The following is a 27,504-nucleotide window of genomic DNA, read 5'->3' on the forward strand; positions in this document are numbered from 1 at the left end:
ACAGCAAAAAAAATACCAAAAAATTCGACCTTTAAACTTTTCACCTTTACAATAAAGTCCCTTCGCGCCACGCAAACGCGACGCTTTGTCAGCGCTCGTTCTGCGCGTCATCTGTCCCGTTTTCTCCCACCCCCCCCCCCACCCCCCCCAACGTCCCCCTAATTCAAATAGATGATGACGGACGACCGGGAAACATCCGCCAACGGAGCGTTTGCTCCCTCCACCACCTCCTCCTCCTCCCCGCCGCCTCCGCCGCCCCGATCCGTCAACCAAAGTGGCGCATCAATCGAGCCCTCGCCGCGCGCTCCCGACGGCGCCCATCAATCGGCGCGAGCCCGTCGCGTCTCCCCGCCAGCGACGACGGGGGACCTCTCCGTAAGGGGGGGGCCGTCGATGAGGGGCGACGCCGGTCGGGTCGGAGGTCGAACGGCCGGAGGTCGATCGGCCGACCGACCCCCGGGGGTCGCGAGGCGGACGCCCCCCGGAGTTGTGTCGCTCAACGGGGACGGGGACGGAGAGGTCGCGCGGCGGCAACAGCAGCAGCAGCAGGAGCAGCAGCAGGAGAAGCAGCAGCAGCAGCGGCAGCAGCATCAGCGGCAGCAGGAGCAGCAGCAGCAGCGGCAGCAGCAGCAGCAGGAGCATCAGCGGCAGAATCAGCATCAACAGCAGCAGCATCAGCAGCAGCAGCAGCAGCAGGAGCAGCAGCGGCGGCAGCAGCAGCAGGAGCATCAGCGGCAACAGCAGCAGCAGCGGCAGCAGCAGCAGCAGGAGCAGCAGCAGCAGCGATGTCCGCTTTCGTCCAAGGGCAGCAGGTCGGGTTTGAGAAACACCGCGTCGGTTTTTGTCGAACCCCGGGCCGCAGGGTTTTTTTGTTTTTTAACAAAATAAAACGATTCGAGATTTGTTGTTGTTACCAGGGTAAGGCCCCCGCTGAGCTCAGCGAAGTGACCTATCATCATCAGTTAGAAGTGCACAGCAGCAGCCAAATGTTGTCAACGCACGGAGATTCTAAATGTGCGGAGGGGAAAAAGAGCAGAGGACCCGTAGAAAAATCCACGCGACCATGGGGAGAGAGAGAGACACGCAAACTCCAAATATACAGCAGCAGGCGTCAGGGTGGGGCTCAAACCCACGACCTCCTGTACACCAGGCGAGGTAGTTAACATCTCCTAGCCACCGTGATGATGATGATGATGAGAGAGACACGCAAACTCCAAACATCCAGCAGCAGGCGTCAGGGTCGCGATCGAACCCACGACATACTGTATACCAGGCGAGGTAGTTAACATCTCCTAGCCACCGTGATGATGATGAGAGAGAGACACGCAAACTCCAAATATACAGCAGCAGGCGTCAGGGTCGGGATCGAACCCACGACATCCTGCATACCAGGCGAGGTAGTTAACATCTCCTAGCCACCGTGGTGATGATGAGAGAGAGACACGCAAACTCCAAATATACAGCAGCAGGCGTCAGGGTCGGGATCGAACCCACGACATCCTGCATACCAGGCGAGGTAGTTAACATCTCCTAGCAACCGTGGTGATGATGAGAGAGAGACACGCAAACTCCAAATATACAGCAGCAGGCGTCAGGGTCGGGATCGAACCCACGACCTCCTGTATACCAGGCGAGGTAGTTAACATCTCCTAGCAACCGTGGTGATGATGAGAGAGAGACACGCAAACTCCAAATATACAGCAGCAGGCGTCAGGTTCGGGATCGAACCCACGACATCCTGCATACCAGGCGAGGTAGTTAACATCTCCTAGCCACCGTGGTGATGATGAGAGAGAGACACGCAAACTCCAAATATACAGCAGCAGGCGTCAGGGTCGGGATCGAACCCACGACCTCCTGTATACCAGGCGAGGTAGTTAACATCTCCTAGCCATCCCACGGCGCGGGCTGAACGGGCGCCACCGCCGTGACGGTGTGAACTCCAGAGTGAGCTCCCCAAACAGAATCGGAATCATTATTTACCCTGGAGGATTCTATTGGGCAGGTTGTGCGGTAGTTTCACAGAAAGCACCCCCCCGCCCTCCCCACCGCATCTGAGTCTTCCCGAGTAACCGGCGATAAAACAATGACAACAACAAAAACCCACCCTTCCTCCTTCCTCACAGCTTAAATAGACACTCCAAGCCTAAGACGTGTCATTTAGACTCTGTCTTATCGACAGACCTGTTCTTCACCTGAGGACGGCTGCTTGCGTTGTGGCCGAAACGTCGTGAGAATTGTTTTATTATGTTTTTTTTTATTATTTTAATACTTCCCTTCTACGTGACTTTACCGAAAGAACCAAGAAGATGAATCCCTGCAGTCACGAAAGAAGCTTTAAATCGAAACAAAAACTAACCGGCTCATTCGGAATGAGAATCAGAAGCTCTGTTTTTTTTCCTGGAGAAATCCGACAGGCCACGAAGCTCTTTGTCTCGCCGATCTCCGGTCGGGAGCCACCGGGGTCAGAAAGTTCCAGCAACAACAAGCAAACGGTGCATAAACACGATCGCCGTGCCGGTTAGCGATGGGTAAAGTTGGCTTCGCACGGCGCGAAAGAATGCAAATCGCTCAAAATGAATGTTTGAAAAATGTATGAAGTTTATAAGTTAAAATTGCATAAGTACACCAATTCCTAAACTTGGGTAAGGCAATCGACAAATAAGACTCGGATTTCGTGAATGCGTGGGTGGGTGGGTGAATGGGTGAGTGGAAGTGTGAGTGAGTGGGTGAGTGTGTGAATGGGTGAGTGGAAGTGTGAGTGAGTGGGTGAGTGTGTGAATGGGTAATTGAATGGGTGGGTGGGTGTGTGAGTGAGAGTGTGAGAGAGTGGGTGAGTGTGTGAATGGGTGATTGAGTGGGTGAGTGTAAGTGTGAGTGAGTGTGTGACTGAGTGGGTGAGTGTGTGAATGGGTCAGTGGAAGTGTGAGTGAGTGGGTGAGTGTGTGAATGGGTAATTGAATGGGTGGGTGGGTGTGTGAGTGAGAGTGTGAGAGAGTGGGTGAGTGTGTGAATGGGTAATTGAATGGGTGAGTGTAAGTGTGAGTGAGTGTGTGACTGAGTGGGTGAGTGTGTGAATGGGTGAGTGGAAGTGTGAGTGAGTGGGTGAGTGTGTGAATGGGTAATTGAATGGGTGGGTGGGTGTGTGAGTGAGAGTGTGAGAGAGTGGGTGAGTGTGTGAATGGGTAATTGAATGGGTGAGTGTAAGTGTGAGTGAGTGTGTGACTGAGTGGGTGAGTGTGTGAATGGGTGAGTGGAAGTGTGAGTGAGTGGGTGAGTGTGTGAATGGGTAATTGAATGGGTGGGTGGGTGTGTGAGTGGGAGTGTGAGAGAGTGGGTGAGTGTGTGAATGGGTAATTGAATGGGTGGGTGGGTGTGTGAGTGAGTGGGTGAGTGTGTGAATGGGTAATTGAATGGGTGGGTGGGTGTGTGAGTGGGAGTGTGAGAGAGTGGGTGAGTGTGTGAATGGGTAATTGAATGGGTGAGTGTGAGTGTGAGTGAGTGTGTGACTGAGTGGGTCAGTGTGTGAATGTGTGAGTGGAAGTGTGAGTGAGTGGGTGAGTGTGTGAATGGGTGATTGAGTGGGTGAGTGTGTGAACGGGTGATTGAGTGGGTGAGTGTGAGTGAGTGTGTGAGTGGAAGTGTGAGTGAGTGTGTGAGTGTGTCAATGGGTGATTGAGTGGGTGAGTGTGAGTGTGTGAGTGGAAGTGTGAGTGAGTGGGTGAGTGTGTGAACGGGTGATTGAGTGAGTGAGTGAGAGTGTGAGTAAGTGTTTGAGTGGAAGTGTGAGTGAGTGTGTGAGTGTGTGAATGGGTGATTGAGTGAATGGGTGAGAGTGTGAGTGAGTGTGTGAGTGGAAGTGTGAGTGAGTGGGTGAGTGTGTGAATGGGTGATTGAGTGAGTGGGTGAGAGTGTGAGTGAGTGTGTGAGTGGAAGTGTGAGTGAGTGTGTGAATGTGTGAATGGGTGATTGAGTGAGTGAGAGTGTGAGTGAGTGTGTGTGTGGAAGTGTGAGTGAGTGGGTGAGTGTGTGAACGGGTGATTGAGTGAGTGAGAGTGTGAGTGAGTGTGTGAGTGGAAGTGTGAGTGAGTGTGTGAGTGTGTGAATGGGTGATTGAGTGAATGGGTGAGAGTGTGAGTGAGTGAGTGTGTGAGTGGAAGTGTGAGTGAGTGGGTGAGTGTGTGAACGGGTGATTGAGTTTGTGATTGAGAGTGTGAGTGAGTGTGTGAGTGGAAGTGTGAGTGAGTGTGTGAGTGTGTGAATGGGTGATTGAGTGAATGGGTGAGAGTGTGAGTGAGTGTGTGAGTGGAAGTGTGAGTGAGTGGGTGAGTGTGTGAACGGGTGATTGAGTGAGTGAGTGAGAGTGTGAGTGAGTGTGTTTCCCGCTCACGGCCGAAACCCGTTCCGCTTATGTGAACCAGGAAAGACAAAGACGGCCGGGTGTAGTGCTGACCACCGACCCCCTAGTGTGCCGTGCCGGCCTTCGTAAGCACCCCTCGCTAACAATACTGGATCCAAACCGCTCCTGCCCCCCCCCCTACCGCCAGCCTAGGTCGACTCAGCCTCAAATCAGTAACCCGGTGGGTTCAAAAACACCGCCCCGCTAAGGGAGACAAAGGCGGCCGGGCGTGGTCGTGGTGGCCACTAGAGGTCGCAACCGGGTACCCGATACCCGTACCCTACCCGATACCCGGCTATTCGTACCCGGCTGGGTACGGGTAGGCCGTGAGTCACTGGTGAGTCACCGTTTGTCACTCATTTCCCAACGTCTTGTCTCTTCTCACAATTCAAGTTCCTAGAATCAACCCACCCACGCCTGCAACATGGCTTCATCCCAGAGGTCGCAATCGGGTACCCGATACCCGTACCCTACCCGTCCATCGGCCGGGTACAGGTAGGGTACGGGTAGACCGTGAGTCACTGGTGAGTAACCGTTTGTCACTCATTTCGGGTAGGGTACGGGTAGGGTAGGGAACGGCTACCCGTACCCGGCCGGGTACGGGTACGGGTACCCATTTGTGACCCTGGTGTGGCCGGGTACGGGTAGCCGGGTAAGGAATCAAAACCCGTTTGCGACCTCTGGTGGCCACCCACGCCTTTGTGTGCCGCTCGCTAACAGCGCTTGCAACCCGCGGTCTGTTGAAGGCCACGCGGGCGGTCCGGGGGGTGGGGGGGGTGGGGGGGGGGTGGGGGGGGGTGACAATCTTTGTCTCTGCTGTGCCGTGCGATCTACAGCAGCAGGGCCGTCGAATCCGAAGAGCTGCCTGCCAAGTGGCACCCTCCGCCCGCAGCCCACCGGGTGGTTCAAGGTGAAGGATTGTGGGTGGAGTGAGGTGGGGTGGGGGGGGGCTGGTGGGGGTTGAGGTGGTGGGGGGGGGGGGCTGGTGGGGAGGTAGGGGGGGCGGCATTGACGTTAGTGCGGGGGGGAAGGGGGGGGTCAGGTCGTAAGGTCACGGCCTAACATTACGGGATGTGAAGATGAAAAATGTTCTCTTCCGATGGACGTAGATCACCGGGGAGTGAGTCGGGGTCCCGTCCGCTAATGAATAGCGCGGCCACCACAGCGGACAGCCCCGTACTCCCTCTCACTGCGATGTCTCACGACAACGATCATCATCATCATCATCATCAGAGTATTGATATTACCGCACACCCACGGACGCTGTGTCTCCGTGTCCTGTTGCGTTTACGCGTGTCTCTTTATTTGCGTGTCCCGCTTGCGTGTCCCGTCACGTGTCCCGTCGGCAGCCATGGAGGAGCGCGCCGCGTCGCGAGCAAGTCGCAAGAAGGAGCTGGAGGAGAGGAGGAAGCAGAGGGAGGACGAGCGCCTGGTACCGCAACACGCAACACGCAACACGCAACACGCAGCACGCAACACGCTCACCCGCGGCCGTGAACACATCCTCACTCACCCGCTCGCTCGCTCACTCGCCCACCCACTCGCTCGCTCACCCGCTCGCCCACTTACTCGCCCACTCGCCCACTCGCTCATCACATTGGGAACTCCGGCCGCGTGTGCTCCGTGACTTCCTTCGTAGGCGCTGCTGCTGCTCGCTAGCGGAACTTGGCCCAACAGTCTGCGAAGGCTACACGGGGTGGGTGGGGAGGGGATCTTTGTCTTTTTTAAATCCTTTATATTAAGTTCGCTTGCTTGCGTGCTTGCGTGCTTGCTTGCGTGCTTACGACCGTGCAAATCTTTCGGTCGTTTATTAACCCACTTCCCGTGATCCAATCGAGCTGACATTTTGCACACAGACTCGTTGTGCGTGACAATTAATTTTCGTGAAAAAAAATTCCAAAATTTTACACTGTTTAGGGAAAACAAATTGAATATTTAATTACCAATTGTTTAATATTGCAGACAATCATCTGACCCATAGGTGGCAGCCATCTCAAGCCAGAGGACGAGAGGACTCGAGCCGCCACGCATATAAAGGATTTATAGTGAAAAACTTTGTTTTTACGGGTTTACTTGTTACCTGTGCGTATCGCTGTGTGTGTGTTGATGCGAGGTGCTGGCCACCCACCCCATCGCGCTGTGTGACGGCCTTCGTAGCAGAGGTCGCAACCGGGTACCCGATACCCGTACCCTACCCGTGTCCCGTCGCCTGTCCCGTTGAGTGTCCCGTTGAGTACCCGGCCAGGTACGGATACGGGTACCCGTTTGCGACCCTGGTGCGGCCGGGTACGGGTAAGGAATCATAACCCGTTTGCGACCTCTGCTTCGTAGGAGATGGTGCTCGCTAACGGCGCTTGCCCCATGGCGATGGGGTTGTGGTGGTGGTTGTGGTGGTGGTTGTGGTGTTGGTTGTGGTGGTGGTTGTGGTGGTGGTTGTGATGGTGGTTGTGGTGTTGGTTGTGGCGCGGTAGATGGTCATCTCGGTCATCTCAGTCATCTCAGTCGGTCGACCCGTGGCACCTGCTGGGTCTGCCCCGTGACCTCCTGCCAGCGGGCGCTCGACACTTCACGTGGCCTCAACGTGCACCTAGCCTGGCACAGGCGTCGTGGTGACGTCGCCGCCACTTAGTGGCGAATGGCGGTTGTTGTTGTTGTTGTTGGTGCTTGTGGTGGTGGCGGTGGTGGTTGTGGTTTTGACGGTAGTGGTGGCGGCGGTGGTGGTGGTTGTGATGGTGACGGTGGTGGTGGTGGTTGTGCCAGTGATGGCATCTCAAACTCGATCCCAGCCATCGGCTCCCCTCCCTCCCCTCCCTCCCTTCCTCCTTCCCTCCCTCCCCTCCCTCCCCTCCCCCCCTCCCCCCCTCCCTCCCCTCCCCCCCTCCACTCCCTCCCTCCCCCCCTCCCTCCCTCCCCTCCCCCCCCCCCCCCCCCCCCTCCCTCCCCTCCCCCCCCTCCACTCCCTCCACCCCCTCCCCCCCTCCCTCCCCTCCCTCCCCTCCCCCCCCCCCCCCCTCCCTCCCCTCCCCCCCTCCACTCCCTCCCTCCCCCCCTCCCTCCCCTCCCTCCCCTCCCCCCCTCCCCCCCTCCCTCCCCTCCCCCCCTCCCCCCCTCCCCCCCTCCCTCCCCTCCCCCCCTCCACTCCCTCCCTCCCCCCCTCCCTCCCCTCCCTCCCCTCCCCCCCTCCCCCCCTCCCTCCCCTCCCCCCCTCCACTCCCTCCCTCCCCTCCCTCCCCTCCCTCCCCTCCCTCCCTCTACCCCCCCTCCCTCTACCCCCCCCCTCCCTCGCCCCCTCTCCCCCCCCCCCCCCTCCCTCCCCTCCCCCCCTCCACTCCCTCCCCTCCCTCCCTCTACCCCTCCCTCCCTCGCCCCCTCTCCCCCCCCTCCCTCCCTCCCCCCCCTCCCTCCCCTCCCCCCCTCCACTCCCTCCCTCCCCTCCTCCACTCCCTCCCTCCCCTCCCTCCCTCTCCCCCCTCCCTCCCCTCCCTCCCTCTACCCCACCCCTCCCTCGCCCCCTCTCCCCCCCTCCCTCCCCTCCCCCCTCCACTCCCTCCCTCCCCTCCTCCACTCCCTCTCCCCCCCTCCCTCCCCTCCCTCCCCTCCCTCCCTCTACCCCCCCTCCCTCTACCCCCCCCTCCCTCGCCCCCTCTCCCCCCCCCTCCCTCCCCTCCCCCCCTCCACTCCCTCCCTCCCCTCCTCCACTCCCTCCATCCCCTCCCTCCCTCTCCCCCCTCCCTCCCCTCATTCCCCTCCCTCCCCTCCCTCCCTCTACCCCCCCCTCCCTCTACCCCCCCCCCTCCCTTCCTCGCCCCCTCTCCCCCCCCCCCTCCCTCCCTTCTGCCCATGACCTCCGTGGTGTCCTCAAATCCGCCCCCACTTCTGAATCGGCGGTGACGGCCGTGCCGGTGTGTGCCGGTGTGTGCTGGGGAGGGGGGGGGGCGCCTTGCGCTGGTCGTGGAATGAGAATGAGTTGGCGGCATGGGGGCGAGCTGACGGGACATTCCCCCGCGGGATTTTGCGATCGCAGCGAACAACGGAATTGGATTGTAAGAGCACGTTTTGTCGTGACGTGCGTTGCGTGTTTCGCTCGCGCCGTACGGGGCGGCCGCGTTCGTGGCAACGCGGCGGAGTGACCACTCTCACCGCTACCATCATCATCATCACCACCACCATCATCATCTACATCACCACCATCATCATCATCTACATCACCACCATCATCATCATCATCTACATCACCACTATCATCATCATCATCACCACCACCACCACCACTATCATCATCATCTACATCACCACTATCATCACTACCATCACCACCATCATCATCATCATCTACATCACCACTATCATCATCATCATCATCTACATCACCACCATCATCATCATCTACATCACCACTATCATCACCATCACCACCATCATCATCATCTACATCACCACTCTCACCACTACCATCACCACTATCATCATCATCATCACCACCACCACCACTATCATCACCATCACCACCATCATCATCAACATCATCTACATCACCACTCTCACCACTACCATCACCACCATCATCATCTACATCACCACCACTATCATCACCATCACCACCATCACCGCTACCACCACCACTATCACCACCATCACCGCTACCACCACCACTATCACCACCATCACCGCTACCACCACCACTATCACCACCATCACCGCTACCACCACCACTATCATCATCATCACCACTATCATCATCATCACCACCACCACCACTATCACCACCATCACCGCTACCACCACCATTATCACCACCATCACCGCTACCACCACCACTATCATCATCATCACCACTATCATCATCACCACCACCACCACTATCACCACCATCACCGCTACCACCACCACTATCACCACCATCACCGCTACCACCACCACTATCATCATCATCACCACTATCATCATCATCACCACCATCATCATCATCATCATCTACATCACCACCATCAACGCTACCACCATCACCATCATCTACACCATCAACATCATCATCACCACCATCACCACTATCATCATCATCTAGGCATCAGGTTCGGGATCGAATCCACGACCTCCTGCACGCCAGGCGAGGTAGTTAACATCTAGCCACCGTGATGATGAGAGAGAGACACGCAAACTCCAAATATCGAGGCATCAGGGTTGGGATCGAACCCACGACCTCCCGCATACCAGGCGAGGCAGTCAACATCTCACAGCCACCGCTGCGCCCTAATAAATAAACGCGGATGAACAACGAACGGAACGAGCGCGGCGCTGCGCTGCGCGAAACGCTCTCAAACGCGGGGGCATTTTACGTCTTCGGAGAGAAGGGAGGAGAGAGAGAGGCGAGGGGGGGGGGGATAGAGAGAAACACATAAACCAAGATTAGCAACGAGGGCACGTCTTGGGAGTAAAGGCACACCATTTGTATCACGCGCGCAAGATGTACAATTTTCAACGATGGGCAGCGCGTCTTATCACGGCCGCACCTGCGGCCACGTTGTTTGCATTCTAAACTCGACTGCCCCCCGCACAGGCCAATTGGTGACGGAGTTGGGAGACAAATCGGCCGAGGGGGGGGGGGGGGCGGGGGGGGGGTTCTGCGCTGACTTCCCGTCTTATCGCGGCCGGCAAGGCTGCTCTTCATCTTCTTGGTTCTTTCGGTAAAGTCGTCACGTAGGATGGAAGTAGTAAAATAATGAAAATAAAATAATAAAATAACAAAAATAATAAAAACAAAACATAATAAAATAATAAAACTAAAACATGGTAAAATAATAAATATAAATATAAAAAATAATAATAATAAAAATTATAAAATTATAAAAAATTGTAATTTTGAAATAATACAAATAATAAAATTATAAAAATAAAACAATACAATTTCGATTTAAAGCTTTCGTGACTGCAGGGATTCATCTTCTTGGTTCTTTCGGTAAAGTCACGTAGAAGGGAAATAATAAAATAATAAAAATAAAACATAATAAAATACAATTCTCACGACGTTTCGGCCACAACGCAAGCAGCCGTCCTCAGGTGAAGACCAGGTCTGTCGGGGAGACAGCGTCACGAAAGCTTTAAATCGAAATTTAAGGCTGCACTTGTGTGTCTCTCCGGCGGTAGCGCCAAGATTGATTTCCGCTTGCGGTCTTGGTGGGAACTCCCCCGATGTCGACATCGTGACTTGGGGAGACAAAGGCGGCCGGGCGTGGTGCTGGCCACCCACCCCCTCGTGTGTCCGTGCGGGCCTTCATAGGTGCTCGCTAACAGCACTTGCCCCTCCAGTCTATTCAGGCTACACGGGGGATCTTTATCTCTCTCTGTGTGTCTCTGTGTTTGTCTCTCTCTGCTTGTGTGTGTCTATGTTGTGTGTGTCTCTCTCTGTGTGTGTCTCTATTTGTGTGTCTGTCTCTGCGTGTCTCTATCTGTGTGTTTGTCTCTCTCTCTCTGTGTGTCTCTGTGTGTGTCTGTCTCAGTGTTTGTCTCTATCTGATTGTGTGTGTCTATGTTGTGTGTTTCTGTGTGTCTCTCTCTGTGTCTCTCTCTGCTTGTGTGTGTCTATGTTGTGTGTGTCTTTCTCTTTGTGTGTCTCTATTTGTGTGTCTGTCTCTGCGTGTCTCTATCTGTGTGTTTGTCTCTCTCTCTCTGTGTGTCTCTGTGTGTGTCTGTCTCAGTGTTTGTCTCTATCTGATTGTGTGTGTCTATGTTGTGTGTTTCTGTGTGTCTCTCTCTGTGTCTCTCTCTGCTTGTGTGTGTCTATGTTGTGTGTGTCTTTCTCTTTGTGTGTCTCTATTTGTGTGTCTGTCTCTGCGTGTCTCTATCTGTGTGTTTGTCTCTCTCTCTCTGTGTGTCTCTGTGTGTGTCTGTCTCAGTGTTTGTCTCTATCTGATTGTGTGTGTCTATGTTGTGTGTTTCTGTGTGTCTCTCTCTGTGTCTCTCTCTGCTTGTGTGTCTGTCTGTGTGTCTATGTTGTGTGTCTCTCTCTGTGTGTCTCTGTGTGTCTCTGTCTGCGTGTGTGTCTGTCTGTGTGTCTCCGTGTCTGTGTTTTGTCTCTCTCTCAAATTTAGTTAGGGTTAGGTGCTGCTTGCTAACAGCACTTGCCCCAACAGTCTGTTAAGGATTCATATTCTTTAGGTTTTTCGGTAAAGTCACGTAGGGAAAAAAATTCCACCTGAAGACGGAAGCTTGTGTTGCCTCCGAAACGTCGTGATTTTTATTTTATTTTATTAATTTTAATTTTTTACCTACGTGACTTTACCTAAAAACCTTAGAATATAGTCTGTTAAGGCTACTCGGGGGATCTTTGTCTTTGTCTGTCTGCGTGTTCGCGGCGACCCGAGTTCGATTCCCGCTCACGCACGCACCCCCCACCAACACCCCGTGACGATTATCTGGAACCGGTCCCGGGCCTCCCCTAGGTCGACTCGGCCGCGAATGACTACCCGGCACGGTGTGTAGGAAATCATCGCCAGCGGGGAAGACAAAGTCGCCGCCGTGCCGGCCTTCGTAGGTGCTGCTCGCAAACCAACGGCTCTTGCCCCCAACAGCATGCCGAGGCTATCCGGGGGTTCTTTGTCTTTGTGTTCCTCGGGCGCAGATGCAAATGCGGGCGCTGGAAGAGGAGAAACAGCGGAGAGAGGAGTCTGAGAGACGGGCAGAGGCGGAGAGACGGAAGGAGGAGAGGCGATTGCAGAAGCTGGTGAGGTCATCCCCCGCACGCCCGGCGGCTTATCTCAGCTCGCAGACGCTTGCGGACAATTGCCGTTTAAAATATACACATATTACGTAAATAAATTTAGGCAATGTCATGCGGATAGCGCTATCGCATCGCGTCACGGGACCAAGAATCTGGCGGAACGGCGGGACCCTTCGTGTCGGAGAACGGAAACCCTGCGGAAGTGGATGTGACAGAGCTACCTCTGAGGTCCATTCTTCTTTGAGTAACCGCTGGTCGACACACGGTAGGGGGCAGCATTTCCTGTTGGAGATCAACCCATTGAAGTGGATATAACAGAGCTACATCTGAGTTCTCTTCCTTAAGTGACCTCTGATCTACACTCAGTAGAGAGCAGCACTTCCTGTTAGAGATCAACCCACGGAAGTGGATATAACAGAGCTACATCTGAGTTCTCTTCCTTAAGTGACCTCTGATCTACACTCAGTAGAGAGCAGCACTTCCTGTTGGAGATCAACCCACGGAAGTGGATATAACAGAGCTACATCTGAGTTCTCTTCCTTCAGTGACCTCTGATCTACACTCAGTAGAGAGCAGCACTTCCTGTTAGAGATCAACCCACGGAAGTGGATATAACAGAGCTACATCTGAGTTCTCTTCCTTAAGTGACCTCTGACCCACACTCAGTAGAGAGCAGCACTTCCTGTTAGAGATCAACCCACAGAAGTGGATATAACAGAGCTACATCTGAGTTCTCTTCCTTAAGTGACCTCTGACCCACACTCAGTAGAGAGCAGCACTTCCTGTTAGAGATCAACCCACAGAAGTGGATATAACAGAGCTACATCTGAGTTCTCTTTCTTGAGTGACCGCTGGTCGACACACAGTAGAGAGCAGCACTTCCTGTTGGAGATCAACCCACAGAAGCGGATATAACAGAGCTACATCTGAGTTCTCTTTCTTGAGTGACCTCTGGTCGACACACAGTAGAGAGCAGCACTTCCTGTTGGAGATCAACCCACAGAAGCGGATATAACAGAGCTACATCTGAGTTCTCTTTCTTAAGTGACCGCTGGTCCACACACAGTAGAGAGCAGCACTTCCTGTTGGAGATCGACCCACGGAAGTGGATATAACAGAGCTACATCTGAGTTATCTTCCTTAAGTGACCTCTGATCTACACTCAGTAGAGAGCAGCACTTCCTGTTGGAGATCGACCCACGGAAGTGGATATAACAGAGCTACATCTGAGTTATCTTCCTTAAGTGACCTCTGATCTACACTCAGTAGAGAGCAGCACTTCCTGTTAGAGATCAACCCACTGAAGTGGATATAACAGAGCTACATCTGAGTTCTCTTCTTTGAGTGACCGCTGGTCGACACTCAGTAGAGAGCAGCACTTCCTGTTGGAGATCAACCCACGGAAGTGGATATAACAGAGCTACATCTGAGTTCTCTTTCTTAAGTGACCTCTGACCCACACTCAGTAGAGAGCAGCACTTCCTGTTAGAGATCAACCCACAGAAGTGGATATAACAGAGCTACATCTGAGTTCTCTTTCTTAAGTGACCGCTGGTCGACACTCAGTAGAGAGCAGCACTTCCTGTTAGAGATCAACCCACAGAAGTGGATATCACAGAGTTACATCTGAGTTCTCTTTCTTGAGTGACCGCTGATCCACACACAGTAGAGGGGCAGCATTTCCTGTTGGAGATCAACCCACTGAAGCGGATATAACAGAGCTACATCTGAGTTCTATTCCTTGAGTGACCGCTGGTCGACACACAGTAGGGGGCATCACTTCCTGTTGGAGATCGACCCACGGAAGTGGATATAACAGAGCTACATCTGAGTTCTATTCCTTGAGTGACCGCTGGTCGACACTCAGTAGAGAGCAGCACTTCCTGTTGGAGATCAACCCACGGAAGTGGATATAACAGAACTACATCCGAGATCCTTTCGTCGAGTGTGCTCTGGCTCACACACAGTACGTGATGGTCAAAGTGATATTTAATTCATAATGAACGTTTCGGGTCAGATAAACTTTTATTTTAATTTTTTTTATCAGGCTCATCACCGTTGGTACCTCATTTGCCAGAAGAAAAAATATGATAATTGTTTTTTTACCCTTTTATCTGGCAACAAAACGGACACCTTTTTTAAAAGGAGTCATGTTTGCATAGACCACAATACCTGCAGTCATAATGCAAACAAAAAACACAACTCCGATAATGTATGCACTGTCCTTGAAGTTGATTGGTCCACACCCGAGACAGCTTTCCTTAGAGCCTAGTCTCACATGGCGTCATCTGGTAAAATTTAAATCGACGTCCCGATTCCGATCCTCCCGCAGAGGGCGGAGGAGCAGGCCCGCCGGACGGAGCGCAGGAGCCGCTTGGAGGAGGCCGCCGACGGCCACCGCCGCCGCCGCCTGCTGCTGCGGTTCGGCCTGCGCCCGCTGGCGCTGCTGGTGCGGCACGCGCATGACAGCCGGCGGGTGAGAGATGTGGGCGGAGCCAACGCTGTGCCCCGCCCCCCACACACACGTAGCTCCGCCCACCTGCTCCCCCACACAGCTCCACCCACCTGCCCCCCGTCCCCCCCTCACAGCCGCGGCGCCAGAGGTCGCAAACGGGTTTTGATTCCTTACCCGTACCCGGCCGCACCAGGGTCGCAAACGGGTACCCGTACCCGGCCGTACCCGTACCCTACCCGTACCCGGCCGGGTACGGGTAGGGTACGGGTATTGGGTACCCGATTGCGACCTCTGGGATGAAGCCATGTTGCAGGCACGGGTGGGTTGATTCTAGGAACTTGAATTGTGAGAAGAGACAAGACGTTGGGAAATGAGTGACAAACGGTGACTCACCAGTGACTCACGGCTACCCGTACCTGGCTGGGTACGGGTAGGGTACGGGTATCGGCTACCCGATTGCGACCTCTGGGATGAAGCCCTGTTGCAGGCGCGGGTGGGTTGATTCTAGGAACTTGAATTGTGAGAAGAGACAAGACGTTGGGAAATGAGTGACAAACGGTGACTCACCAGTGACTCACGGTCTACCCGTACCCGTACCCGGCCGCACCAGGGTCGCAAACGGCTACCCGTACCCGTACCCGGCCGGGTACGGGTAGCTGGGTATCGGGTAGGGTACGGGTATCGGGTACCCGGTTGCGACCTCTGCCGCGGTGGCCAGGAGATGTTGACTACCTCGCCTGGTGTGCGGTAAGTCGTGGGTTCGAACCCGACCATGACGACGCCTGCTGCTGTATATTTGGAGTTTGCGTGTCTCTCTCTCTCATCATCATCACTGTGGCTAGGAGATGTTAACTACCTCGCCTGGTATACAGGAGGTCGTGGGTTCGACCCAAACCCTGACGCCGGCTGCTGTATATTTGGAGTTTGCGTGTCTCTCTCTCTCTCTCTTCTCTCCGTGGTGGTCATGTGGATTTCCCTACGAGCCCTCCCCACATTGAGAATCTACGTGCATTTCGATTCCTTGGCCGTTCGAAGTATCTGACCGCTGTACGTTCCCACGCGATGAGCAACTTCGTTGAGCTATCACTTTCGATCAGGGGGTGGCGGCTGAGAGAGAGAGAGACACAGAAACTCCAAATATACAACAGCAGGCGTCAGGGTCGGGATCGAACCCACGACCTCCTGAATACCAGGCGAGGTAGTCAACATCTCCTAGCCACCGTTATGATGATGAGAGAGAGACACGCAAACTCCAAATATACAGCAGCAGGCGTCAGGGTCGGGATCGAACCCACGACCTCCTGTACACCAGGCGAGGTAGTTAACATCTCCTAGCCACTGTTATGATTATGAGAGAGAGACACGCAAACTCCAAATATACAGCAGCAGGCATCAGGATCGGGATCGAACCCACGACCTCCTGAATACCAGGCGAGGTAGTCAACATCTCCTAGCCAACTTGACGATGATGAGAGAGAGAGACACGCAAACTCCAAATATACAGCAGCAGGCATCAGGGTCGGGATCGAACCCACGACCTCCTGAATACCAGGCGAGGTAGTCAACATCTCCTAGTCACCGTGATGATGATGAGAGAGAGACACGCAAAATCGAAATCTTCTAATTTAATTAAAAAAAACATTTGTCACCATGTTTGCAGTTGATTATCATGCGTGAAAAAAAACGATAGTCCCATATGAAGTGTTGACGTTTTTTCGAAGCGCCCTGTATAAAGCAGGAGGAGGAGTAAACCGACAACAACAACAACAACAACCTGGGGCGCTGACACGCAGGCAACTTGTACGAGTTGAAGGGATGTACCGGGGGCGGGGGGGGGGGGAAGGGATGGGGTGTAGGATCGTGGCTTAGCGCTTTAAACGGCTGAATGTCGGACACGCACGAGGCCGCGCACAAATCCCCCTGTCGCACCGGACGGACGTTCTCCGTTTGTCCGCAGCTCCGCTGTGTCGGGGATTACGTGGAGAAGATTGGATGGCGTGCAGAGGGGGGGGGGGGGCTGGAAGGGGGGGGGGTGCTGTGGAGTGGAAGCGTTGCAGGCAGGGTGTGCGCTAGGCAGGGCATCAGGGCATGCGCTCGAATCGCAGACACCTCGGTGCCCGGCGCGTTTGGCACGGCCGTGAACGCTCGCTCTGTCGCTCGCTCGCTCGCTTACTCGCTCGCTTACTCTCTGTCTCACTCGCTCGCTCGCTCTCTCACTCACTCTCTGTCTCACTCTGTCTGTCTCTCTCACTCACTCACTCTCTGTCTCACTCGATCTCTCTCGCTCTCTCTCGCTCGCTCGCTCGCTCACTCACTCGATCTCTCTCGCTCTCTCTCGCTCGCTCGCTCGCTCGCTCACTCACTCGATCTCTCTCGCTCGCTCGCTTTGTCTCTCTCTCACTCACTCTGTCTCACTGTGTCTTGCTCCCTCTCGCTTTCTCTCGCTCGCTCTCTCTCTCTGTGTCTCTCTCTCACTCTCTCACTCACTCTGTCTCGCTGTCTCACTCACTCTCTGTCTCACTCGCTCTCCCTCTCTCGATCTCGCTCTGTCTCTCTCTCTCTGTCTCACTCTGTCTCTCACTCTCTGTCTCACTCTGTCTTGCTTCCTCTCGCTCGCTCACTCTCGCGCTCGCTCGCTCGCTCGCTCTCTCCGGTTCTCTCTCTGTCTCACTTTCTTTCTTTCTTTTTTACGATCAGAGGAGACAAGAATATGCACGGTGTAGTCGGCACTTTGCTTCGTTCATCATTTCGTTTTTGTTTTTTTCAATGCTTTGCTTTATGTGCCTCCCCCCCCCCCCCTTTTTAAATGAAACATTCCTCTCTCTCTCTGGCTCGCTGGTTCCCTCTCTCGCTCGTCTTTCCCGGGCGGTGTGCCATGGGGGTACAAGCGTCTACGTGATTGTGCACCGCGTGTGCGTGTGTGCGTGTGTGTGTGTGCGTGCGTGTTTGTGCACCGTGCGTGTGTGCGTGCGTGTGTGCATGTGTGTGCACCGTGCATGTGTGCGTGCGTGTGTGCGTGTGTGCGTGCACCGTGCGTGTGTGTGTGCGTGCGTGTGTGCATGTGTGCACCGTGCGTGCGTGCGTGTGTGCGTGCGTGCGTGCGTCCGCGGGGAGTGGCGGTGCTGCTGCGGTTAGAGACCCGAGTGAAATTCCCGCTCACGGCCAACACCGACCACACCGACGCCGGCGATTATCTGAACTGGTCCTGGGCCTCCCCTAGGGCGACTCAGCCTAAACTAAACTGGCCACAAATGACAGCTCAACGAAGTGGCCTTATCATCATCACGTGGACATTGGTGGTGGGCAAATGATCCGAACGCACGTTGATACTAAATGTGGAGAGGAAAACCGGATGACCCGGAGAAAAAACCACGCGACCACGGAGAGAGAAAGAGACACGCAAACTCCAAATACACAGCAGCAGGCGTCGTCAGGGTCTAACCCACGACCTCCTGTACACCAGGCGAGGTAGTTAACATCTCCTAGCCACCGTGATGACGATGATGAGAGAGAGACGCAAACTCCAAATATACAGCAGCAGGCGTCGTCAGGGTCGGGATCGAACCCACGACCTCCTGTACACCAGGCGAGGTAGTTAACATCTCCTAGCCACCGTGATGATGATGAGAGAGAGAGACACGCAAACTCCAAATATACAGCAGCAGGCATCGTCAGGGTCTAACCCACGACCTCCTGTACACCAGGCGAGGTAGTTAACATCTCCTAGCCACCGTGATGATGATGAGAGAGAGAGACACGCAAACTCCAAATATACAGCAGCAGGCGTCGTCAGGGTCGGGATCGAACCCACGACCTCCTGTACACCAGGCGAGGTAGTTAACATCTCCTAGCCACCGTGATGACGATGATGAGAGAGAGACGCAAACTCTAAATACACAGCAGCAGGCGTCGTCAGGGTCGGGATCGAACCCACAACCTCCTGTACACCAGGCGAGGTAGTTAACATCTCCTAGCCACCGTGATGATGATGAGAGAGAGAGACACGCAAACTACAAATATACAGCAGCAGGCGTCGTCAGGGTCGGGATCGAACCCACGACCTCCTGTACACCAGGCGAGGTAGTTAACATCTCCTAGCCACCGTGATGATGATGAGAGAGAGAGACACGCAAACTACAAATATACAGCAGCAGGCGTCGTCAGGGTCGGGATCGATCCCACGACCTCCTGTACACCAGGCGAGATAGTTAACATCTCCTAGCCACCGTGATGATGATGATGAGAGAGACACGCAAACTCCAAATATACAGCAGCAGGCATCGTCAGGGTCTAACCCACGACCTCCTGTACACCAGGCGAGGTAGTTAACATCTCCTAGCCTCCGTGATGATGAGAGAGACACGCAAACTCCAAATACACAGCAGCAGGCGTCGTCAGGGTCTAACCCACGACCTCCTGTACACCAGGCGAGGTAGTTAACATCTCCTAGCCACCGTGATGATGATGAGAGAGAGAGACACGCAAACTCCAAATATACAGCAGCAGGCGTCGTCAGGGTCGGGATCGAACCCACGACCTCCTGTACACCAGGCGAGGTAGTTAACATCTCCTAGCCACCGTGATGATGATGAGAGAGAGAGACACGCAAACTACAAATATACAGCAGCAGGCGTCGTCAGGGTCGGGATCGAACCCACGACCTCCTGTACACCAGGCGAGGTAGTTAACATCTCCTAGCCACCGTGATGATGATGAGAGAGAGAGACACGCAAACTACAAATATACAGCAGCAGGCGTCGTCAGGGTCGGGATCGAACCCACGACCTCCTGTATACCAGGCGAGGTAGTTAACATCTCCTAGCCAACGCTTTGGGTTTTGTTTCTCGAGTACTCAACCCGTTAAACGAAACCGCGAACTTGAAGCCATTCGGGTGCTGCTGCTGCTGCTGCATGCTGATGCTGTTCGTTTGTTGCTGCTGCTGCTTCTGCACGCGTGTTCCCCACGTGTCCCCACGTGTCCCACGTGTCCCCCACGTATCCCCACGTGTTCCCCACGTGTCCCCACGTGTCCCACGTGTTCCCCACGTATCCCCACGTGTCCCCACGTGTCCCCACGTGTCCCCACGTGTTCCCCACGTGTCCCACGTGTCCCCACGTATCCCACGTGTCCCCCACGTGTCTCCATGTGTCTCCTACGTGTCCCCCACGTATCCCCACGTGTCTCCCACGTATCCCCGCGTGTCCCACGTGTCCCCACGTATCCCCCACGTGTCCCCCACGTATCCCCCACGTGTCCCCCACGTGTCCCCACGTGTCCCCCACGTGTCCCCCACGTGTCCCACGTGTCTCTCCACGTGTCCCCCACGTGTCCCACGTGTCCCCCACATATCCCCACGTATCCCCACGTGTCCCCCACGTATTCCCCACGTGTCCCCACGTGTCTCCCCACGTGTCCCCCACGTGTCCCACGTGTCCCCCACGTATCCCACACATGTTCCCACGTGTCCCCCACTTGTCCCCCACGTATCCCCACGTATCCCCACGTGTCCCCCACGTGTTCCCCACGTGTTCCCCACGTGTCCCCCACGTGTCCCCACGTGTCCCCACGTGTCCCCCACGTGTTCCCCACGTGTTCCCCACGTATCCCACACATGTTCCCACGTGTCCCCACGTGTCCCCCACGTGTTCCCCACGTGTCCCCCACGTGTTCCCCACGTGTCCCCACGTGTCCCACACTTGTCCCCCACGTATCCCCACGTATCCCCACGTGTCCCCCCACGTGTTCCCCACGTGTTCCCCACGTGTCCCCCACGTGTCCCCACGTGTCCCACGTATCCCACGTGTCCCCCACTTGTTCCCACGTGTCCCCCACGTGTCCCACGTATCCCCCACGTGTCCCCACGTATCCCACGTGTCCCCCACTTGCCCCCACGTGTCCCCCACGTATCCCCCACGTGTCCCCACGTGTCTCCCACGTATCCCCGCGTGTCCCACGTGTCCCCACGTATCCCCCACGTGTCCCCCACGTATCCCCCACGTGTCCCCCACGTGTCCCCACGTGTCCCCCACGTGTCCCCCACGTGTCCCCCACGTGTCCCACGTGTCTCTCCACGTGTCCCCCACGTGTCCCACGTGTCCCCCACATATCCCCACGTATCCCCACGTGTCCCCCACGTATTCCCCACGTGTCCCCACGTGTCTCCCCACGTGTCCCCCACGTGTCCCACGTGTCCCCCACGTATCCCACACATGTTCCCACGTGTCCCCCACTTGTCCCCCACGTATCCCCACGTATCTTCACGTGTCCCCCACGTGTTCCCCACGTGTTCCCCACGTGTCCCCCACGTGTCCCCACGTGTCCCCACGTGTCCCCCACGTGTTCCCCACGTGTTCCCCACGTATCCCACACATGTTCCCACGTGTCCCCACGTGTCCCCCACGTGTTCCCCACGTGTCCCCCACGTGTTCCCCACGTGTCCCCACGTGTCCCACACTTGTCCCCCACGTATCCCCACGTATCCCCACGTGTCCCCCCACGTGTTCCCCACGTGTTCCCCACGTGTCCCCCACGTGTCCCCACGTGTCCCACGTATCCCACGTGTCCCCCACTTGTCCCCACGTGTCCCCCACGTGTCCCACGTATCCCCCACGTGTCCCCACGTATCCCACGTGTCCCCCACTTGCCCCCACGTGTCCCCCACGTATCCCCCACGTGTCCCCACGTGTCCCACGTATCCCCCACTTGTCCCCCACGTGTTCCCCACGTGTCCCACGTGTCCCCCACGTGTCCCCACGTATCCCACGTGTCCCCCACGTGTCTCCATGTGTCTCCTACGTGTCCCCCACGTGTCCCCACGTGTCTCCCACGTATCCCCGCGTGTCCCACGTGTCCCCACGTATCCCCCACGTGTCCCCCACGTATCCCCACGTGTCCCCCGCGTGTCTCCCACGTGTTCCCCACGTGTTCCCACGTGTCCCACGTGTCCCCCACGTGTCCCCCACGTGTCCCACGTGTCCCACGTGTCCCCGTGTCCCCCACGTATCCCCACGTGTCCCCCGCGTGTCTCCCACGTGTTCCCCACGTGTTCCCACGTGTCCCACGTGTCCCCCACGTATCCCCACGTGTCCCCACGTATCCCACGTGTCCCCCACTTGCCCCCACGTGTCCCCCACGTATCCCCCACGTGTCCCCACGTGTCCCACGTATCCCCCACTTGTCCCCCACGTGTTCCCCACGTGTCCCACGTGTCCCCCACGTGTCCCCACGTATCCCACGTGTCCCCCACGTGTCTCCATGTGTCTCCTACGTTTCCCCCACGTGTCCCCACGTGTCTCCCACGTATCCCCGCGTGTCCCACGTGTCCCCACGTATCCCCCACGTGTCCCCCACGTATCCCCACGTGTCCCCCGCGTGTCTCCCACGTGTTCCCCACGTGTTCCCACGTGTCCCACGTGTCCCCCACGTGTCCCCCACGTGTTCCCCACGTGTCCCACGTGTCCCTCACGTGTCCCACGTGTCCCCCACGTGTCCCCCATCTCTCCCCCCCACCCCACACGTCACCCCAGGCGGCGGAGCTGCACCACCGGCTCTCGGCGCTGCGCGCCTGCGTCCTGGCGTGGAGCGGAGCGGCTCGCGACGCCGTCCGGGAGAGGGAGCGCCGGGCGGCGAGCCTCCGCTCACGTCGCTTGCAGAGGAGGGCGCTCGCCGCCTGGACGAAGGTACGGGGGTCGGGCGGTGCATCGACAACGACGCGGGGGGCGATGGTGACGCGTCGCGACACGGTGACGCGCGTCGCGTTGGCGCGCGTTGGTTGACTACGGATAACCCGGTGCGGTAATGGGCATCCATTGCGGTTTTTATGGAACACTTTACCTTCCCACCCACCCCCCCCCCCATCATCATCTTCTCTGGTCGTGGCATCTGATTGGCTAGCAGGTGATGACGTCACATTTATCGCAAGCCCGGAGATTTGTAGGATTTGTCCACGACGACTCGTCTGGCTGTCGCCTGATGATGCCGGCTGTTGTTTTTGTTGTTGTTGTAATCACCGGCGAAACGTCACGGCGGTCGAGTTGCAAACGTCGTGGGTTTACGCTCCAACACGCAGCCGGTGTGTGCTGAACTGGGAACGAATTGGGCACGTTTTGGTCACGTGACAAACGCCTTAGTCATTGGCCGGGTCGGGTTGTGGCCGGTTTAACGACGCATTGATATTCAATGCTGATTTGAAGCTTTCGTCACTGCAGCAATCCATACTCTTTGGTTCTTTCGGTAAAGTCACGTGGGTAGAAAAATAAACTAAATTAAATCACGACGTTTCGATTGCAACACGAGCTGTCGTCATCAGGTAGAACTCAATTTGAGAGAGACAAAACACAGACACGGAGACACACAGACAGACACACACGCAGAGAGAGAGATAACACAGAGACACACAGAGAGACACACAACATAGACACACAGAGAGAGAGACACACACAACATAAACACACAGACAGACACACACACAGAGAGAGAGATAACACAGAGACACACAGACTCACACACAGACACACAGAGAGAGACAACACAGAGACACACAGAGAGAGACACACAGAGACACACAGAGAGAGACAACACAGAGACACACAGAGAGAGACACACAGAGAGAGACTCACACAGAGACACAGAGAGAGACACACAACATAGACACACATAGAGAGACACACAGACAGACACACAAGCAGAGAGACACACAACACATACACACAGAGAGGGAGATTCACACATAGACATCATCAGGGTCGGAAACAAACCCACGACTTCCTGTATACCAGGCGAGGTAGTTAACATCTCCTAGCCACCGTGGTGATGATGATGATGATGATGAGAGAGAGACACGCAAACTCCATATACACAGCAGACATCGTCAGGGTCGGAAACAAACCCACGACCTCCTGCATACCATGCGAGGTAGTTAACATCTCCTCGCCACCGTGATGATGAGAGAGAGAGAGAGACACAAACTCCAAATATACAGCAGCAGGCATCGTCAGGGTCGGGATCGAACCCACGACCTCCTGCACACCAGGCGAGGTAGTTAACATCTCCTCGCCACCGTGATGATGAGAGAGAGAGAGAGACACAAACTCCAAATATACAGCAGCAGGCATCGTCAGGGTCGGGATCGAACCCACAACCTCCTGCACACCAGGCGAGGTAGTTAACATCTCTTAGCCACGGTGGCTCCCCTTATTATTGGCAAGAGTCACCACCCCCCCCCCCCCGCGCCCCCTATCACCCTCGCGTGATGACGGTGACGGTGATGATGATGATGCGAAAGAGACACTTAAAACTCCCATTTGTCGTTGTTGTGCGGTCCTTCCTTCCCTCCTCCCCCGTCGACTGACGCAGTACGTGGACAGCGTGAGGCATGCGGAGGAGGAGGCTTCCGGGACGCACCGCAGGAAACTCGCGGGGAGGGCCTTCCGTGCCTGGCGTGGCGTAGCCACGCAGGAGAGGCTGGCGCTGTGGGAGAAGGAGGAGGAAGCCATCGAGCACGCCAACAGGTGACGTCACGTGTCTCATTGCCCGGGGCGCGGGAGGTCGTGGGTTCGATCCCGACCCTGACGACGCCTGTATCTGGCGAGATGTTGACCACCTCGCCCGGTGCGCGGGAGGTCGTGGGTTCGATCCCGACCCTGACGACGCCTGTATCTGGAGAGATGTTGACTACCTCGCCCGGTGCGCGGGAGGTCGTGGGTTCGATCCCGACCCTGACGACGCCTGTATCTGGCGAGATGTTGACTACCTCGCCCGGTGCGCGGGAGGTCGTGGGTTCGATCCCGACCCTGACGACGCCTGTATCTGGCGAGATGTTGACCACCTCGCCCGGTGCGCGGGAGGTTGTGGGTTCGATCCCGACCCTGACGACACCTGTATCTGGAGAGATGTTGACTACCTCGCCCGGTGCGCGGGAGGTCGTGGGTTCGATCCCGACCCTGACGACGCCTGTATCTGGCGAGATGTTGACTACCTCGCCCGGTACGCGGGAGGTCGTGGGTTCGATCCCGACCCTGACGACGCCTGTATTTGGCGAGATGTTAACTACCTCGCCCGGTGCACGGGAGGTCGTGGGTTCGATCCCGACCCTGACAACTGTATCTGGAGAGATGTTGACTACCTCGCCCGGTGCACGGGAGGTCGTGGGTTCGATCCCGACCCTGACGACGCCTGTATTTGGCGAGATGTTAACTACCTCGCCCGGTGCACGGGAGGTCGTGGGTTCGATCCCGACCCTGACAACTGTATCTGGCGAGATGTTGACTACCTCGCCCGGTGCACGGGATGTCGTGGGTTCGATCCCGACCCTGACGACGCCTGTATTTGGCGAGATGTTGACTACCTCGCCCGGTGCACGGGATGTCGTGGGTTCGATCCCGACCCTGACGATGCCTGTATCTGGCGAGATGTTGACTACCTCGCCCGGTGCACAGGAGGTCGTGGGTTCGATCCCGACCCTGACGACGCCTGTATCTGGCGAGATGTTGACTACCTCGCCCGGTACGTGGGAGGTCGTGGGTTCGATCCCGACCCTGACGACACCTGTATCTGGCGAGATGTTGACTACCTCGCCCGGTGCGCGGGAGGTCGTGGGTTCGATCCCGACCCTGACGACGCCTGTATCAGGAGAGATGTCGTCCACCTCGCCCGGTACGCGGGAGGTCGTGGGTTCGATCCCGACCCTGACGACGCCTGTATCTGGAGAGATGTTGACTACCTCGCCCGGTACGCGGGAGGTCGTGGGTTCGATCCCGACCCTGACGACGCCTGTATCTGGAGAGATGTTGACTACCTCGCCCGGTACGCGGGAGGTCGTGAGTTCGATCCCGACCCTGACGACGCTTGTATCTGGCGAGATGTTGACTACCTCGCCCGGTACGCGGGAGGTCGTGGGTTCGATCCCGACCCTAACGACACCTGTATCTGGCGAGATGTTGACTACCTCGCCCGGTATGCGGGAGGTCGTGGGTTCGATCCCGACCCTGACGACGCCTGTATCTGGCGAGATGTTGACTACCTCGCCCGGTGCGCGGGAGGTCGTGGGTTCGATCCCGACCCTGACGACGCCTGTATCTGGTGAGATGTTGACTACCTCGCCCGGTACGCGGGAGGTCGTGGGTTCGATCCCGACCCTGACGACGCTTGTATCTGGCGAGATGTTGACTACCTCGCCCGGTGCGCGGGAGGTCGTGGGTTCGATCCCGACCGTGACGACGCCTGTATCTGGCGAGATGTTAACTACCTCGCCCGGTGCGCGGGAGGTCGTGGGTCCGATCCCGACCCTGACGACGCCTGTATCTGGCGAGATGTTGACTACCTCGCCTGGTACACGGAAGGTCGACTCAGCCGTAAATGAGTACCTGGTGCAGTGTGTAAACATCGCCACTGGGGAGACAAAGGCAGTCGGGCGTGGTGCTGGCCACCCACCCCCTCGTGTGCCGTGCCGGCCTTCATAGGTGCAGCTCGCTAACAGCACTTGCCCCTACAGTCTGTTAAGGCTATACGGGGGATCTTTGTGTGTGTGTGTTGTCGTGTGTGTGTGTTGTCGCGCGTGCTCCAGGCGGCGCTTGAGCCGGGCGCTCGCTGCTTGGCGGCGTCTCCCGGCGTTGGCGCGTCAAGAGAGGGAGCGAGAGACGCGGCTGGCGGAGATGCGGAAAAAGGTGGCACAGCTGCTGCCAGACTTCCACTCGTAGTGACGGCGCTTCTCTGAAGCTAGTAGTAGGTTTGTACCCTTGAAACTGGTACAAAAACTGACACCTTTATCCAAGGCATCATGTTTGCAATAGCCACAACACAAGCAGTCAAAATGCAAACAAAAAGAAACAACTCTGATGATGATATGCACTGTCCTTGAAGTTGATTGGTCCACACCCGAGACAGCTTTTCTTAGAGCCTAGTATCTCCATTGGTGTTGGACCAGGTGACGCCAAAAGGCACACAACTCAAAGACAGCGCACTATCAGAGTATTGAGAGCTCGGGGTAAGCATTTGGTCCAACACCAATGGAGACTAGGCTCTAAGAAAAGCTGTCTCGAGTGTGGACCAATCAACTTCTAGGACAGTGCTTACCATTATCAGAGTTGTTTCTTTTTGTTTGCATTTTGACTGCTTGTGTTGTGGTTATTGCAAACATGATGCCTTGGATAAAGGTGTCAGTTTTTGTACCAGTTTCAAGGGTACAAACCTACTACTATATTTTGCCACTGGTAAAGGAGGTCTCTGAAGCTGTTCAACGAAAAGCGATTTTTTTAGCTTGCGAGCTTGCCGTGCCAGCCCCTTTGCTCGGTTAGCGACCCGGCTCTTGCGATCGACTGCTCAGCGTGGCGGTGGTGGCTCCACCATCATCGTCGTCGTCATCGCCGCATGGAAATTTCATAGCTGCAGCCAAATATGGTTTGCCCAATGATGCCAGCCGGTTACTGGGAATTGAACTCCGGTGACCGAGTTAATTGGGCCAGCGCCTAGACCACCGCATCACGACATTGAATTTGTGTTCATATACACAGGGTGTCAGATTCTTGGTTCTTTCGGTAAAGTCACGTAGAAGGGAAATAATAAAATAATAAAAATTAAACATAATAAAATTGTCACGGCGTTTCGGCCACAACGCAAGCAGCCGTCCTCTGGTGAAGAAACAGGGCTGTCGGAAAGACAGCGTCTGAATGAACACCACTAAGCTTGGCAGCGTATATTTAAGCTGGGTGGGAGTAGAGCGCCTTGACAAAGGAGTTTACATATCAACAGCGGAATTAAGCATATTGATGGCAAATGCAGATATATGAGATTAGTCACTTAGTCACACCACCTACACATTCCACAAGGAGTGACTAATCCCATATCTGCAGTTCGCATCAATATGCTTAATTCCGCTGTTGATATGTAAACTCCTTTGTCAAGGCACTCTCCTCCCCCCGACCCAGATTAAATAG

General features: G+C 55.9%; 1 protein-coding gene across 2 annotated transcripts in view; it reads left to right on the forward strand.

Moving 5' to 3' along the window:
• Window positions 1-26,386, forward strand: part of CCDC191 (coiled-coil domain containing 191) — a 55,962-nt gene extending 29,576 nt beyond the window's left edge. For both annotated transcript variants that reach the window (XM_061576809.1, XM_061576810.1), the window contains 8 exons: window positions 172-812; window positions 5,236-5,309; window positions 5,749-5,831; window positions 12,018-12,119; window positions 14,449-14,592; window positions 22,099-22,251; window positions 23,927-24,081; window positions 26,136-26,386. In XM_061576809.1, the coding sequence (XP_061432793.1) occupies window positions 172-812; window positions 5,236-5,309; window positions 5,749-5,831; window positions 12,018-12,119; window positions 14,449-14,592; window positions 22,099-22,251; window positions 23,927-24,081; window positions 26,136-26,268 (1,485 nt within the window). In that variant the 3' untranslated portion in view covers window positions 26,269-26,386. The remainder of the gene's footprint in view (window positions 1-171; window positions 813-5,235; window positions 5,310-5,748; window positions 5,832-12,017; window positions 12,120-14,448; window positions 14,593-22,098; window positions 22,252-23,926; window positions 24,082-26,135) is intronic.
• Window positions 26,387-27,504: the final 1,118 nt, after the last annotated feature.

Source organism: Lethenteron reissneri, chromosome 62, assembly GCF_015708825.2.
Source record: "Lethenteron reissneri isolate LAM-NWPU_2019-01 chromosome 62, ASM1570882v1, whole genome shotgun sequence".
Lineage (NCBI taxonomy): Eukaryota > Metazoa > Chordata > Hyperoartia > Petromyzontiformes > Petromyzontidae > Lethenteron > Lethenteron reissneri.